The sequence below is a fragment of the Callithrix jacchus genome, chromosome 15 (genome assembly GCF_049354715.1).
Source record: "Callithrix jacchus isolate 240 chromosome 15, calJac240_pri, whole genome shotgun sequence".
Lineage (NCBI taxonomy): Eukaryota > Metazoa > Chordata > Mammalia > Primates > Cebidae > Callithrix > Callithrix jacchus.
Genome location: NC_133516.1, coordinates 49,802,015 through 49,818,961, shown reverse-complemented (window position 1 = coordinate 49,818,961; position 16,947 = coordinate 49,802,015). Strand labels below are relative to the sequence as shown.

At 38.3% G+C, this 16,947-nt stretch overlaps 1 protein-coding gene and 1 long non-coding RNA gene across 8 annotated transcripts in view; one reads left to right on the top strand and one right to left on the bottom strand.

Annotated features, from left to right (window-relative positions):
- TAFA1 (TAFA chemokine like family member 1) overlaps positions 1-16,947 on the bottom strand; it is a 545,952-nt gene that overhangs the window by 526,531 nt on the left and 2,474 nt on the right. For 2 of the 7 annotated variants that reach the window (XM_002758535.6, XM_035276071.3), the window contains exons 1-2: positions 6,772-7,234; positions 4,723-4,843 (exon numbers count right to left, since the gene is read on the bottom strand). In XM_002758535.6, the coding sequence (XP_002758581.1) occupies positions 4,723-4,840 (118 nt within the window). In that variant the 5' untranslated portion in view covers positions 4,841-4,843; positions 6,772-7,234. Of the gene's footprint in view, positions 1-4,722; positions 4,844-5,159; positions 5,242-5,578; positions 5,684-6,771; positions 7,235-16,947 lie in introns of those variants that run through there. The other 5 variants (XM_035276070.3, XM_054245848.2, XM_035276068.3 and 2 more) reach the window with 3 other exon arrangements.
- LOC144579432 (uncharacterized) overlaps positions 3,312-16,947 on the top strand; it is a 149,620-nt gene continuing 135,984 nt past the window's right edge. The window contains exon 1 of the long non-coding RNA XR_013526917.1: positions 3,312-4,213. This is a non-coding gene — a long non-coding RNA (uncharacterized LOC144579432). The remainder of the gene's footprint in view (positions 4,214-16,947) is intronic.

The following is a 16,947-nucleotide window of genomic DNA, read 5'->3' as shown; positions in this document are numbered from 1 at the left end:
CTAACATACATAGTTTGCTTAATATAGCTTTAAATCAGGTCAAGTATAAATTACACAGACAACCCTATTCAAGTAATCTTTTTATATATCATTTCCATACACCCCTGTCGATAAAATAGCAGTGACTCAGGAATAAATGATTCATTAGGCACTTAAAACTTCTTGTCTCATGTAATTTATCTATATAATTTTAAATTACTGAAGAATCCCAAGGATATTTTCTTGCTAAATAATTTTGAGATGATTTATATTTTAAGTTTCAAGGACACCTCACACACACACACACACACACACACACGTATTCCAAATTAAGTAACTATCAAAATTGCTGTCATATTTTGTATATCCATAAGGGAAAATACTCATTCTAAAACAGAAAACTGCAATTAGCAAAAATCATTCAATCTCTTTTTACCTGTTATACACACACACACACATACACACACACACTGGTGATTATAAAGAGTTGAACTATTTTAATTATCTGAAACAATTGAACACCACTTTTGAGTTTTCACTGTTTAGTGTGTCTTTTTAAAATGAAATGTCCTGTCTATAGCTTTATTATGAAAAATAAAAAAGAAGCACAAGTATTCTTCAAGTTGTTAGGGTAATTTTCTACATCATTCCCCAAATAAAAACTTGCTCCAGCCAAATATTAAATTATTGAAATTACAAATCTGTTAATCTACAGCACATTTTACTCATTAGTATAATTTTAAAATGCACTTTCATTTGATTGACTGTTTTAATCTTCCTTAACTAGTGAGTAACTCAAAATAAATGGTGCATTCCTAATACTATATATATGAAAAATAGGGAGTACTTAAGGACTGCAGGCGAATACATTAAAATTGGTCAGTTTTCTAATTAACATATTCTCATTCTGTTTATGTACAAACCCACTGCATTGAGAAGACAGATCACAAATTCACAGCCTTACAAAAACATGGTCTCGATTTCATGTTATGACAGCAGAAATTGGCCCAAATCTCTAACCACTTCCCCTAAAGGACCCTGACTGGCTGGTGCCATCCAGGTGAGGCAATCTGAACGAGGGGAACATCACGTCAAATTCCACTCATCTGTCAGTGTAGTGGATTATTTCTTGAGAGACTGAAATTGGCTGTTTGCTATCTGAACACCATCAATCTTACCGTGCAGGGAATAGCCAAACTGCCTGTAAGAGGCTAGGGGGCGGAGAGTGGGGACAGCTGGGGAGCCATTCCTAAGCAGGTGAGGAGGCAGCTGTAAAGCTTTCATGCTCCCTCCATTCAAGGCTCTGAGTGAAAGATTTGTCATTTTCCACATTTCCCAGATACTTGGTATGCACACAGAGTCTGCCTGCTCTTGCTTTATGAAAGAGGTGATTTTTCAAGCTTGGGCAAATGTGGCAGAGCTCAGGGTCTGCGGTGTCTCATTTTTTCTCATCATGTCACTTGTTTTAACCGATTGGAGAAAATGAGATTATGTTTTTCCTTTTTGCTCATTTATCCAGCAATTTATTTATTTATTTGTTCATTTAGGGGTGGATTGTCACAGATAACTGGCCCTGATTTCTCTCTTGTTTTCATACACATTTCATTAGTGTCCCTGGAGATTTAAGACCTACAAGGAAAAATGTCACAACTCTCATCCAAAAAATCATATTTTATTCAGAAAATCAAAAGATTATATTAAAGAGTCTGCCTGAAATCATCTAGAATATGGCTATGACTAAGATCTATCATTTTAATCTTTGTAGCTATTGTCATAAAGCAAAGAAAGTTGAATAAACGTGTCATATAGAACTATTGGACATTAAGTTTAATATCATTTTAATCATTCTGCATCTAGAAAGGGATATTTATAGTTTTTTCACTTCAACAACGAAGCTGAAATGGTTTTCAAATGTATTAGCACTTGGGGCCAAAATTGGTTTCAGTGCTGCAGTTTCTTGGGGTATTTGATGCACAGATAAACCATGCATTGGTTGATAATAAGCAAAGTCTAAGGAAGAAAATGGAGAAAACAACTATTGACTTTAAATTCAGCTGGAACCTAATATGTGATTCTGTTTAAAGATATGATATTTTAATAGTAAGCCCTATAAAGACATGAGTTTACTCATTACATATAACCCACACTGAAAAACTCCATACATTCACTGATTAACGAAGACAACAACGTGAAAGCTTGTTGCACACAGTGCTGTATCTATTTTATGATTATATACATAGAGCAAAATAAGACACAGCATTGGTAGTATATTCTAGCCATGTACCATATGGTTAAAAAAACAATAGCAAGAGAATATAAAAAGAGTTGTTGCCTTGACTATGTGGATTATTAGCTCTATGAACAGCAAAACAAACATCCCTGGCCTGCAGGTTTACAGTCTATTAAGTGGGGACATCAGTAATTCCCGACATTTGTGAAGAACTTTACAGCTTACAGAAGACTTATTAGAAGTTATTTTTATTTTATCTACACACCACCTCAACCCACCACCACCACCACCAGCACCACCATATCCATAAATGGGGAATGAAAGCGGAAAAGTCGGTTGCCCAAGGTTATGTCACTAACTTTAAGTGACAGAGACTTGGGTGGCCAGCCTTGAGCCCTGCCCTCTACCCTCAACCACATGCCACTCACCAGTTCCACCACGGCCACCTCTCAGAATGTGTGTGCAGTTCAGATGAGACCAAGTATTGACATAATGACAGTTTTTTAAAACTATATGAAGGGGCTCACACTTCCTCAAAGAAGCTACTTGGCATGGTCATTCTGTGCTCCAAAAGCTATTTCCCCCTCCTGGGGACACAGACTCTGGCGGTGAATCATGCCAATCTGACTTCCAGTGATAGCTATTCCTTGTGTGGCCTTAGACAAGCCACCTAACCTTTTAGAAACTCTTTTTCCTGGGTGAAAGGGGAAAAATTACACCCACTTGCATAAGGATTAAACCAAACAATGTGATTTAATTCTGAGAGCCATGCCTAAAACATACACTTAATAGGTGTTTTTCTTATGAATTCTTATTGTTGAGCATTACGACAAATGCAGATGTCCCGCATTGTTTATTTATATGGCCATGTAACAAGTGAAAGACATTTGTGCCAGAACAGATTGTGATTAAGTGACTGGAGGTAATGTGGGGAATCTCAGATTCACTTTTGTTTTCCCTCCATCTCGGCTGAACTGGGGCTTGAGTGGCGGTTCCCGCGCCCAGCTCCGGACACAGGCTGCAGAAATACAAGTGCGTCCTGAGGCTGGGCGGTTTCCATGCCCACCTGCAGGGGCACCAGCGCCCCCTCGCCTTCCCTGTTAGACCCAGGGCGTGGGGAAACAGGGTGGCGGGGCCCAAAGACATCCCGTAGCCTCAGCCTCCAAGCACAAGCCAGCCCCACCCCGTCACCCGGGACGCCGGGGCTCCTGCACCCAGCGGGCTTGCGCGCTCGCTGCAGCCTGGTGCAGGCGCGCGGGAGGACCCTGGGCTGCATCCGCACTCTGCCAAGCCTGCCCCCAGCGGGGAAGCTGAGCCCCTGGAGGCAACAAGCGGGGCCCCGGAAGGTGTTGCTGGAGGACTGTACGGAAGAGCCCGGGATCAGCGTCCAGGACGGTTGAGGAGCCAGGGAAAGGAAAGGGCGTAGACGCTGGACCGTGCAGCAGGAGGAAGCTCGACCGATGGGAGGAGGCCATTGATAGGATTTGGAGAGGCGGGTGGAGGGCTGGGAGCACTTCAGAACTGAGCATCAGAAACTTGGGCGCGCAACGGGTCCCCAGAGCCTGAATTTGACCGTCACGAGAGGGGAAGGGAGAGTAGGGAAAGGATGGTGTTGAGGGTGAAGGCTGGGTGGGGTAGTAGAAGATGGAAAGGCTGATGCTGAACAGAAAATGGAAGGAAATCTTTTCGAGAACCAGGGAAGGTAAGGACAATCGAGCTGGGAGAGACTGTAATGAGAAAGCTGGAGAGGCAAAGAAGGAAAGGAAAAACAGATTGAAGAGCAAGGCCGTGGAAGGGTGAGAAATATACTTTGAACGTTAAGAAGAAAGCAAAACGCATCTGGAACTAAAAATTCAATACAGGAGAAACAAAAATCAGGTGGGAGGGACCTTGTCCCTGAAACTGCGGAAAGAGAGGGGGGGAAAAAGCACTGAGCGTACCGGAAGAACAGAAAGTGAAGGAAAGGAGAAAGGAAAGGAGGCATATTAAACCAGACAAGACATAGTAAGTTACTTTTTAATTTCCTTTTCATTGACAACTTGCTTCCAAAGTTAGTTTGGGTACTATGCCCCCACAAAATTCTTAGCCACATACTGACCAAAATTATAGTGTCTATACTAGGTAAAAATGCATCCCAGGGATGGACATGCAAAGATGTTATTATTTTTTTTCCCTAAAACATCCTCAAGTCTTAAAAATTATTCCACCTTTTGCAGAATATTCTGCTGTTGGCCAACACATCCAAAAACGGATGACTTCTACTTTTGAAGGTGTGTAGAAGCAGGAGGGGTAACACTTAGAGAAACCCACCTTTTCTGATAAATTAATAGAAATACCTCCAAGACATTTTGGCACACTCCACTTCCCCTAAAGCATCCAGCCAACAGTATGTCTTGGAATTCAAAGGCAAGCTGCCCACACTATAGCACTTTATGTCACTTGTATTCAACCATCTGTTAAGAAAACAGCCATAAGACTGGAGGAGGCTGCAGTGGAGCCAGCTCCTGACTTACCTGGTCTGTGCAGGTGATGCTGCTGGAAAGTATGCTGAAGGGATCCATGGCAGAGTAGCATTGCACAAGCACTTATCCACAAATACAGGACCCAGGACATCGCAGAGACCATTGCCATTCTCTAAAGAGAACATTCGACAGGAAAGGTTACCCCCAGCTTCAAGCCCCCAGCTCAGTCAGCCCCACTGATGAGGGAAGGGAGGTCTCAGACGTCATGTTCCTTTGCTACTTCTCTGGCTAGAACTAATGATCCAGCAGAGGTCATGCCATGAAGTGGAATTGAGGGAAAGCCCTTTTCAGATGATGATACACTGATATTTTTTTTTCTTAATTCTATCAAACAAAACTCTAAGGATTGCCAAAATACAAAAATAAAGTTTTAGACTATCAGTTAGGTGGTTTAAAACAATGCATGCTGACTAAAAATCCTATTTTACACAGTGATCTTTAAACTATAGTTATCCCAGGCACTGAAAAGCTGCAGACTCCTCCTGCTCATTATAACTTCATTGCAAGTCTGACATAAGCCTGGAAGGAAAGAGTGGGTTCTTTTTTTTTTTTTTCATTTTAATTCTGCAGTCATGAATTTTTAATTGCAATGCTGTCTTCTAAACTAAGTAATCATTTCTCAGAGGCATGTTGTAATCTCCTGATAGAAGCAATCCTTTTGACTGGACTTAAGAAACAGAAGGGATTACGTTTAGCCAGAATGAGTTTCAGATGCAAGACCTATGTTTCTATCCTAGAGCAAGCCATAATTTACAATATTGCTTAGCCTCCTAAGATTCCATTTGTTGTATAGCATTGATGAATTTGCATATACAGGTGGTATATGTATTTATGGATGAATATGTACCTTTTCTCGGGCGCTGAAACTTTGACAGTCTTATCTGCACCTATGAGGATCTTAGGAGCTACAGAGGCTCAACTGCGCTACATATTGTCCAATTTCTCAAACAACACCTTATGCTGCATCTCCTATTGCCAAATTAATCAAACTTGAAGCACCATCCTTACTCAGCCAGTGATAGGGAAGCATTTTCGACACAAGAATCCAGTTAACTGTATGCTTTTCTGTCACGTAGAGAGGGCTTTGGAAAAAGATTTCTTTCTTTCTTTTCCTTTTCACTGTCAAATCATACCCTTCAAAAATCTCAGCTATACATTGAAAACCTGCTAGTGACCTCCCAGCCTGGCTTCTTTATTCATAAAAATTGGTTTTTTGTTAAAAACTGTGACATTCAGAAAACAAAAATGTGTATCATAGATGCACACAATACAGAATAATTTGTGGATTTTAGCAGAGAGATACAGTCTTGGAAAGATTTTAGGACTATAATAGACAAATGGTGACAACTATAATTAAGTTCAAAGTAGGAAAACATTGTTTTCAACAGCTGGATGCTATTCATTCCTAAGTCCCTGATTCAGACGGAGCATTCACTTTCTAATTAGTTTCCCTGCCCACTGTTTACTTTTGTATACAACATACTTTGCCTTATTGTTTTCAGAACTATCGGGATAACATACATGCATTCTCTTCAGTGGAAATAAATTGCAATACCCCTCCTGTGAAACCTAAAATGAATGTATTTGGGGACTTTTTCAGAATACCCTGTAAATTACAGAAAGACAAAACAGAGGTGACTGTGGATGTATTTACTGCTTGTGGATTACAGTTAAAATGTATTAGAAATTCATCTAAACTTGAAAAAAAAAATCCTGCCACAACCAAAACTTAATAGTTTTCCAATCACTCTGCTTTCTCTTGCTCATTTCTTCACCCACATAGATCTTAGCACTCAAAAGGATTACTGTGACTTGATGCTTGCAATATTTTCTTTTTTTAATTTAACTTTCTTTAATTCTCAGCATACTTCCAAGCCTCCTGTATGTCACTCTCACTGCTTGCTTCTTTACCAAGAGGTTATCTCAATGTTATTAAGTGTCTTCCCCAAATAATGCATTCAGCCTTGCATAGTTCTCTAAATATGCCTGGATGTTTCAGATCTGCTTTCTGAATCTTAAACCCTTAAAGATGCTTCTTACCTGAAAAATCCAGCCCAGAGCAGAGTACTCTATTAGTGTTCATTGGAAAGAGCTAACACTTTTTAAAATCCATCTGTGCCAGAATTTGAAATTCTTTTTTCAAGAGCTTCCCAACAATCTTCTTTATCAGGATTAAAAAAAAAAAAATGTTACTCTCTTCCGATCCTATTTCCACAGTAAAAAAAGACATCGGGTTCATTCAGACTGTAATGTCAGAAAAGGAGCAAGGTTTGAGGGGTGGAAACCTTGTCATTTTCACCTTTAAATCATCTCCCGGCGTCACCTCTGCCTGACGAGACCTTTGAAGTGATGGGGAGATAATGTGCAGTTTCCTGATGAGAATCAGTTTATAGTTGCCGATGGACCATCCCCACTCCAGTGCATTCAGGGCAGAGTAAGGCAGCAAAATGTAGGAGCAGGGCTGCTACACGGTGCTGTAAGTAGCAGTAGTCTGTTTCAATACATCCCTCCGCTCGAAAGTATCACATGTCTTAAAGTGACATTACCCTCTATTATAGCTACAGTGAATTGTGGTATCTGCCCACTAACTCTTCAACAACTCAAGCAGCGCTTTAACACTATATTGCCTGATTTATTATGTTAGAGGTTCTACTGATACCATTCGTTTAACGCAAGAGTAAAGAGGGAAGGAGAAAGAAGAAAAAAGCATTCTGCAAAATATTGATAGGATTAATGGGAGTTAGACTTCTAACAGTAAATGGGAAAGTGAAATATAAGCCATTTCTTACCTCTTAATGTTCTTTTTACCAGTAAGTTAAACAAAAATATTGTCAGGTTTATACTAATTTAAGTCTGCTGGTTGTTTCAGCAGTTAAATAGGAGACTAGAATTTACCTGGAATAGGACATAGACACGTATATGTGTAAGTCCAATAAAAACCTTCTGAGCTTTTTTAACACATTTAATAAATAAAAATATGTCATTTTCAGCATGAAATGAAGAAATATGCTCACAGCTCTTTTTTAAAAAAAAAATTTTTGCTCTCCTTTAAATAACATGCTGGAGTGAGGAGGGAAAACACTCAGAATCTTGTTTCTCCTACTATGGTTTGAACCCTTTCTTCTTCAGAAATATGGTGGAATTTTGCCTAAACTTCAATGATGCCTACAAGGTGACCTAGTTTTCATTTGTAGATTGTACTGGTAATAACTCTCAGTTATTTCAAACATCACTTATAAAGCACCTACTATGTGTTAGCACCTGAGGACAAAGCAGAAAATATGACTGGTAAGATCCCCACTGTTATAGATCATACTGTCTAGTCTTTTATAGTGTTTTCAAAATCAAGGTAGTTCTCATAATAATCCTTCCTTGAAAATGTTTTGAAATTCCCCAGAATACTCTCTTGCCTTTTGGAGGCACAATAAAGAGGGTCCAATGCTGCTGCATATGTTTGCAAGCGATTCTGTTTTCTCATTTTACACACAGTGAGAAAGTGAGGGATCCTTCAGACTCATCAATCTTGCCAATTGGTCTTTCACATTGCACAAAACACACATAATAGCTCTTTATAACATAACAACTGTTCATTAAATCTTACCTCTAAACAGATTTCTAAGTAATAGGAAATACTAATCTCACAGTTAAAAATTAGTTTAAAATGCCAAAGTTCTAGCTGGCATTGTATGTTTCACATCTGTGCCTCATTATTGTTGTTCATGAGTCTGTTCAGAAAGTTTACACTGACTATATGGCAAGATGAAAAAATAATAACAGCAGTAGCAGCAGGTAATGTTTATCAAACCTTCACCAGATGCTAGCACATTCTATAGTATGTCTTGTAAAGTCTAATTTAATTCTTTTTACTAACCCCATAAGATAAGTATTATTATTATCTCTGTTTCACAGATGGGAAATGTGAGAGGAGACGGGAAGTTTAAAGAACTTGCACAAGGTTGTATGGTAGTAAGTGACAGAGCAGATTTCAAGCCCAAATGATTTGGCTCAAGAGTACACTTCTTAAACACTGAGACAAAATATTTAATGGAAAAAATAACCCAAAAAATTAACTACTATATTTTATTATTTCTTTAACATTAAGATAGTCTCAAAAAATGACTATTCTTTCTTTCTAGAAGGATATATTATGCCAAGCATTTGAAATATAGAAGTGTGCAAACTACTCTTTGCCCCATGATTGTTGTTTGTCATGTTTTTGCTATGCTAATGAATTAAAATTAAAAGGAAGTTCACCTTTGCTAATAAAGGTTCCCATATTGACAACCTGTAACCATTATGTTTGTTATTTATAGAGATTAAAATAAGGGTCAAGATAGTTACTTCTATAATTCAATTTAATCCACCACCTAATGGATTATGTTCAAGGCATTCAGATAGGCAATGTTGAAAATGAAGAAAAAAATACTGGAATAAAGACCTCCTTAAGTGTCATTCTAAATGCATGTAATGAAGCAAGACAATCAACAGAGTTCTCTTTTTTTTCTTCCAAATATCTTGCAGTCCATTGCATTGCAGCCAATGATTGTTTATCCTAATAATGTAAGAATCAACATATATTGATCTTTAAGGACATTTAGTCTATTCTCCCAACTCAAAGTAAAACTACTCTCACATCTCTCAGAGAAGCTGAGCCTTTCCACCTTCTAACCATGATAGAATTGTACTTGCTGATCCTCTAGGGTTGGGTGGGCCATGAAGTTCCAGCCAATGAGGTATCAGTAGCACTGATGACATTTCTTCAAGCAATAGAGCATTTAATTGTTGAAGTAACATCCTTAGATCTCTTCATGTCTTTGAAGCAGAGATGAGCTACACTATCAGCCTGAATCCTTGAGCAGAGGTCTCCACTTCCCCTACCAACCCTTGATGGATCTAAATAGTGAATACAAAACAGTTTTTTGTTTAAGGAATTACAACTTCAGAGTTATTTGTTATTGCAGCAGCATCTAGTCTATCCTGACTGATAAAAACTTTATCTTGTATTTTTCACTGATGAATCAAATTTTCATGTTCTATGCACTGCAGTAAGCCATGAAGAGAGCATTATACACATCAATAATCACAATTATTTCTTAAAAATGCAAAGCACTCACAAGGTAAACACCAAACAAACAAACAAAAAGCAGCAACCAACAAACACAACAAAATAAAACCCAATTACTGCTTAAGAATAAAAATCATTAGTAGCAACAGTGAATGCACACAGTTGGAAAGAGAGGCTAAATCATTTTCTATCAAACTGGTGCTATTCAATACTATAATTTAAATATGGATCCATAAGGCAGAATTTTCAGTAGCTGTACGAAAAAGAAAATGGGAGACAAGATTTTTCTTAGGCTGGAAAAAAAGATAACCTTCATGTAGGAGTCTCATTTTTCACCTCCAGCAGCCTAGCTCTACAATTACTTTATCAACTCTAATTCCTCATTGCTTATCTTGTCTGTCTTCCAGGCAGAAGAAAAAGAAAGAATAAGGTCATTTCTTTTGTTCTTACACTTCTCGTTTCTTTATTCTTTATTCTCCTTTTAGGACAGAGAGAAAGGTGAAATCCCTCAGCTTCACCTCCTTTTCTCTAACCGAAGTAATGCATATATTTTTATAGAGACCAAGTAGTCTCTTTTTTTGCAAGGATATGACATATATCGGAAGCACATAAAGGTCATAAAAATGATTGCTTTGGCAATAATGAAAACAATGATTTTTTTTTGGTTTATACAACTTTCAAATCCATAGCTGATTTGAGATCAGATTTTCCAAAGCTACTCAAATCCAATGGCGATTCAACAACACAACAGTTTCAGCCAGAAATGAAGACCCCCTTTGCCATGTCCCTCCCCGTGAACATCTGCATCCAATCAGTCACTACCACCTATTAATTCTACTTCCTATTTATGCCTCAAATCTTTCCAATCTCTCCATCTGCATTCAACTACTCTTGCCCAGGTTACCATCATCTTTTACCTGAACTATAGCAAGTCTACTTGTCTTGCAGTATGTACCTTCCACCTGTGTCTCCCCGACTATGCATCTGGAGGGAGTATATTTGAAACACATGATGATCATGTCACTGCTGCTATTTAAAAACCTTTCAACGGTTTCCCACTGCACTTAAAATAAAATCCAAAACTTACAACCACAGTTGACAAGGCTCTGCACGAACTGGCCCACCTACTTTTCTAGCCTCATCTCTTACAAACATTCTCATTCTTGACTTCTACTAGATTCTTCTCTTGGATCCTTGAATAAACTGGGGAAACCTTCTTTCCAAAGCCTTCTCTAATACCCCAGACAAGATTAGTTCATTGTGTTATGTCCTCTTATATCCCTTGGGACAGCACCTCTAGAATCTTAAATACTAATGTAAATAGTGATTTCTGGAATTATTTGTTTAATTCTTGCTTTATCTCCTTATAAGAATCACCATGAGAACAAGGAGGACAAACATATTGTTCACTGATACATCTTCAGAGTCTAACATACTGCCTGGCATATAGTAAACAATGAAATGCTTGAGTGAATAAATGAATGATAATAAATGAATCAAAAATTAAATATCAATTCACCATCAAGATGGCATACATAATAAGCTGCCTTTATAGAAATAAGTAGATTTGGCCGGGCTCAGTGGCTCATACCTGTATCCCAGCACTTTGGGAGGCTGAGGCAGGCAGATCTCCCCAGGTCAGGAGTTTGAGACCAGCCTGGCCAACATGGTGAAAACCCATCTCTACTAAAAATATAAAAATTAGCTGGGTGTAGTGGCAGGCACCTGTAATCCCAGCTACTCAGGAGACTGAGACAGGAGAATCACTTGAACCTGAGAGGTGGAGATTGCAATAAGCTAAGACTGCCATTGCACTCCAGCCTGGGTGATGAGAAACTCCAACTCAAAAAAAAAAAAGAGTACATTTTTTGACCGTTCTCCATACCCTTTGATAGTTTTTTTTTTGGTAGGTAATATATTCCTGTATGAAGTGGTGAACCATATTCAGGGTGACCACCTTGTCCTGTGTTAGCTGACTGTGTTGACACTAAGTAAAGGAAATTGTCCTGAACACTCTTTAAAACAATGCCTACTTTCCACTAAATTTCTGTGGGATTTTTTTTGCTAGAAGAGAAAAAAAAATGAAAGTGTCCTGAATTTTCCATTCTGGTTGTCAGTGTTTTGTATCCAATATGATCTGATGGTAGATCTCACAGCTGATCTCTGAAGAATGAAAAAGTCTACAAATGTTAGAAATCAAAAGAAAGCACTTAAAATTTCAGTACATTGAACCTAGAAGAGAACCCGAAAATCCCCTAGTCTGGTCTCTTACTTTTAGAGGAAAGACAAAGACCTAAGAAAGGGGAAGAGGCTTATTCAAGGCAATGTAGTAAATCAACTGCTATAGATGATGTTAGAATACAGCTTTCCCCATTTAATGTCTGTTTTGTGTGCTTCCCCTCCCTCCAATGTATACACACATACAGAGAGAGAGAAAGAGAATGAGAGAGAGAGAGAGAGAGAGAAAGAGAGAGAGAGAGAGCACACTATTATTCAGCAGAACTTTCTGCAATGTTGAAAATATTCTCTATTTCTGCTGGCTAATATGGTAGCTATTATCGACATGTAGCTATTAAGCATTTGAAATGTCACAAGTACAACCAAGAAACTGAATTTTTAATTATATTTAATTTTAACTATTTTAAATTTAATTAGCCACATTTGGTTGGTAGTTACTATATTAGACAGCACAGTTCTAGAATACACCAGCCAGGTCAAGGAAAATAAAACGTGTGATTTTGAATAATTTTTAGTAAGCTACAAAAAACATCTTTAATTACCTGATAGTAATCTTCCAGGATGAGAATAACATAGAAAAAAGGAAGTAGGATGTGTTTAGTTACAATTAACAGAAAGATAACCATGCACACACAAATTCAAACTGGAGTAAATAGTAAAGAAGATTCATAGTTTCTCATGGGTTGATAGCCCACAGGTGGCACTCACTTGCAGGTGGGTTTGATCAGCAATTCCACTAAGTTATCAAATAACTAGCTCATTTCCAACTCTGCCTTCCAGGATTTCTATTCATTCTAAGGCAGGTGCCTCATCACAGCTGAAATGTGGCTGCTAATGGCTGCCTGGGGTATGTACTTCCTCATGCATATGGGAAGAGAAAGGATTCTTTAGGGTTCTCTCATATGAGCAAGGATTATTTATTCCTAGCTTCTTCCAGCAAATCAGTTGTTCTGCCTCATTAGTTTAACTTGGGTCACTTGCCCTTTCTTGAGGTAGTCACCTTGACTGGGGGAAAGATCACATTGTTGGGCTTAGAGCTACAGTGCCTGCCACATCCCTAACTCAGGGGAGCATCCCCCAAAAGAGATGCATGCGGTGGGGGAAGGTGACATTTAAAGGAGAATTAGGATAATAATGAGAAAAGGAGGATGAATATTGAAGGCATAATCATAAATGTTGACTAAAGCTAGTAAAGCTTTCACATGTACTTTTAGGACTAAAGGACTTTGATGGGTTTTATAATTTCTTCTTAACATATTCATCTTTTAAATGGTAGATAACTCAAGATCTAAATCAAAAATTTTTAAAGTCATCTATAACCTATTACACAAATGTTTCCAGTATTCACATTTAAGTGTACATACTTCTAACACTTTTCCAAACACGCCTATTTGGAGCTGTTTTTTAAAAATGTAATTTAATGTGTTTCATGATTTTTTTTGTGTTTTACATTTTTTTCCCCAAAATATCACATTTTCATGTCAGTCCACTAATGGTGCTATTAGTCCACTTAACCAATCTAAATTATTATACTTTTGTTTCTTGAAATACTCATCATCTATTTGTTGCTTGTAAATTGTGGTTCATCTTACCTTTGTTGCAGTAAATTTTTTACTACATGAGACAAAGAGTTAAAAACAAGAATGCCTTTCTTTTTCTATAGGATCCTACATGGTGTAAATTGTTAACTACAAAAAAATAGTAATCATACATAAATCTTCTTTTCCTGGTGTGGGCTTCAGTCTTATTAACTTTCTTGACTTTCTAGGATTATATCTGATTTACCGTTAAGTAAATTTCTGAAGAATAGAGAAGTCTTTGTCTTATTATTAAAGTCTTTGTCTTAATAATGAGACAAAGACTTACTATCGGAGGGATAAAGAAAGGGCTATTTGGGAAAATAAGAAAATGGAAAATTGTTTCTGAAAGAACAGAATGTGCACTATTCTCTTTTATCTGGCTTGAGTTTTTAATTATGTGAAATAATTTCCAGAAATAGTAGAAAACCACAGGAAAATATAAATACATATATTTCAATCTATATCTCTTTGGGTCTTTCAGCTCCTCGAACATATTATACCATTCATTTTGGTGTTGTTGTTGTCTTGTTTTTTGAGGTGAAGTTTCACTCTGTCACCCAGGCTGGAGTGCACTGGTGCGATCTCAGCTCACTGAAACTCTGCCTCCCAAGTTCAGGTGATTCTCCTCCCTCAGCCTCCTGTATAGCTGGTATTACAGGCACAGACCACCATGCCCGGTTAATTTTTGTATTTTTATTAGAGATGAGGTTTCATCATGTTGGTCACACTGGTCTCAAACTCCTGGCCTCAAGTGATCTGCCCACCTTGGTCTCCCAAAGTGCTAGGATTACAGGCATGAGTCACCACACCCAGCTGTATTATAACATTTTTGACTCAAAGCTTTTGCACATTCTGTTCTCTCTTTCAGAAATATTTTTCTATTTTCTTATATTCCCAAATAGCCCTTTCTTTATCCCCCTGATTTCAGGGATACTTTCTCTGACCTTATCACTCCCTTCTGAAAATATGCATTTATTTCCCAATGTGCAGAATATAATGTCTGATTTTTTAAAAACTAGGTCCGACATGAACTGATACCCACCACTATTTCCAACCTAATATTATTCCACTTTTTCCTAACCACCTGCACATGTACCATGCTCTAGTCACTCTGGTCTTGTCTCGCTAACTCACTTGGGTGGTTATTAATTTACCAAGGATTCCCTCAACAAATGAAGTACAGAGACCAGAACTCAATTACTGGTGAAGAAGACAATCACTGCCCTGCTTCATACACTCCAATGCTTTCCAGATTTGAGTCCTTTACTGTGCTATAAGCTCCTGTTTTATTTACCACTGTTCACTCACCATCTGGCAATGTACCTGGCACATAGTAGGTCCCTAATCAATATTTATAGAACATATGAATAAATGAATGTGCAAATGAATGAATACACAGTCACTTCTCATTTATTCATGTTTTAGGTGTTTTATGAATTTGCAGCAAGATTCTAAGCAAGCGGTTGGCAGTGGGCTGAGCAGGGAGGAGGCTGGGAAGAATTTCAGATGATGTGTCTGTATGCGTATGGGTGTTTGTGTGGGAATCTGAGTCTGAGAGTGCCTAAATGTGCATCTCCAACCTCATCCTAGTGCCAGAGGAAAATGCTTTTTGCATCACTTCTTGTTTTCTCCACCCTTTTATCCACTTCTTCTAACACCCTACTGACAGTAGGCCTTCCCTCCTCTTGGTTTCCACCCTCACATTCAGGTTTTTGTCATACTCTAATGGAGAACATGTGGTATCTCTGGGAGTCCCAGCTCAGGGAGAAGAATCTAACAGTTATGAGTTTAGAGTAGAGAAAAAGAGAATTATAAAAGGGAGTTCAAGGGAAGAGGGGATGAGAACGCACCTAGCATGCTCATGTTTAGAGTCCCTAAGACAGAGATCCTCAATCTTGGCAGTAAGTTACAATAATCTGGAGAGTTTTAAAACTCTAAATGGCTAGGGCCCCACTGAGATGGGATTCAGGCAACAGTGTTTTTCAAAGCTCCATAGGTGGTTCCAATTTACAGCCAAGTTTGAAAACCACTGAACTAAAACAAAAATGTACAGCAGAAGGCCTCTGGTCACTACGGCAACCCCCAAAATGCCTGCAATTTCTTATTATTTAGTTGCCAACTAAGAGGTCCATTCTCTGTGTTGAACAGATTTAAGGTTAGCCTAAGGTAGGCATCTTTACTGAATACTTACTATGTACTTGCTATGATAATAGCTACCACATAAAACCTCTATTTCATTAATTTAGTTTTTTTCTAGTTTTTATTTAACTATGTAGATCATGTGAAACTTAAGTGTTCCAAGCCAAAATCTACCAAGTGTTTGGTAGATTTCATGGTTGCCTCCATTACTCATGAACCTTCTTGATTTTCACTTATGTGACCACAATCCCCCTGCTGAGCTAACCACTGGCTCTAGGAGTCTTTCCTGTAGTTCAGGGTAACCCCATTCCCTGGACATGATCAGAGGTGTGAGCAAAAGTCATTTTGGGCTAATGTTACGCAAGGACAAGTTTTCAGGGATATGCTCAAAGGCATATCCTTACTTGTCTAAGACAGCCTCAGAAAGTGATTTTGTCTTTTCATCCAGAGTTGAATAAGAAAGCATCACATTAACCAGGAGTCCTTAACAGATATTTTGAGATACTGAAGAGCCACCAACCTGTCAGGATGAGGCAGACACCCTGGATAGAAGAGTAAACAAGTTGGGAAAATGTGCTTTGTTGAATGAAACCAATCCAAAAGGCCCCTCAACACTAGGCTTTCCCTGTGACTAGTTAAGACAGTTTTAGTTAGGCTTTCTGTTACCTGGAATCAAAAGCATCCTAACTAACTGAGCACTGAGAGACACCCTATAACAGTGGAACTATGAAACCAAGATTGTCCTATAGATTATTTAATCTGGACTTTTAGTTTAAAAATAAACAGATTAAGATCCAAAGAGCTGAAGTGCCTTGTGTAAGGCACAATCTACCTGAGCCTGTGTTGCCTAGAGCTGGGCCTGGACCTCAAGTGTCCTCATTGCCAGCTCACTGCTCGTTCTACTAAACTACAGTCGTCTTCATTGTGAACACTCTCTTTAATTTTCCATGGTTGTTAAATTAGTTGTGATGACCCTAATTTTTGAAATGTCATAAATTTCCTTGGAAGGACCTCTCTCTAGAGACAGATATTCTCAGCCCTCTCTCAACAGACACACCCAAAACTTATAGATACAATTTGATTGTTAAATGTAGACATCACGAAAGAATATAGAAAACTGTTGAAAATATATTTCACACAACTCACCCCCAACCAACTCACCCCAACCAAGAAAAAAATTAAAAATTCTACCCA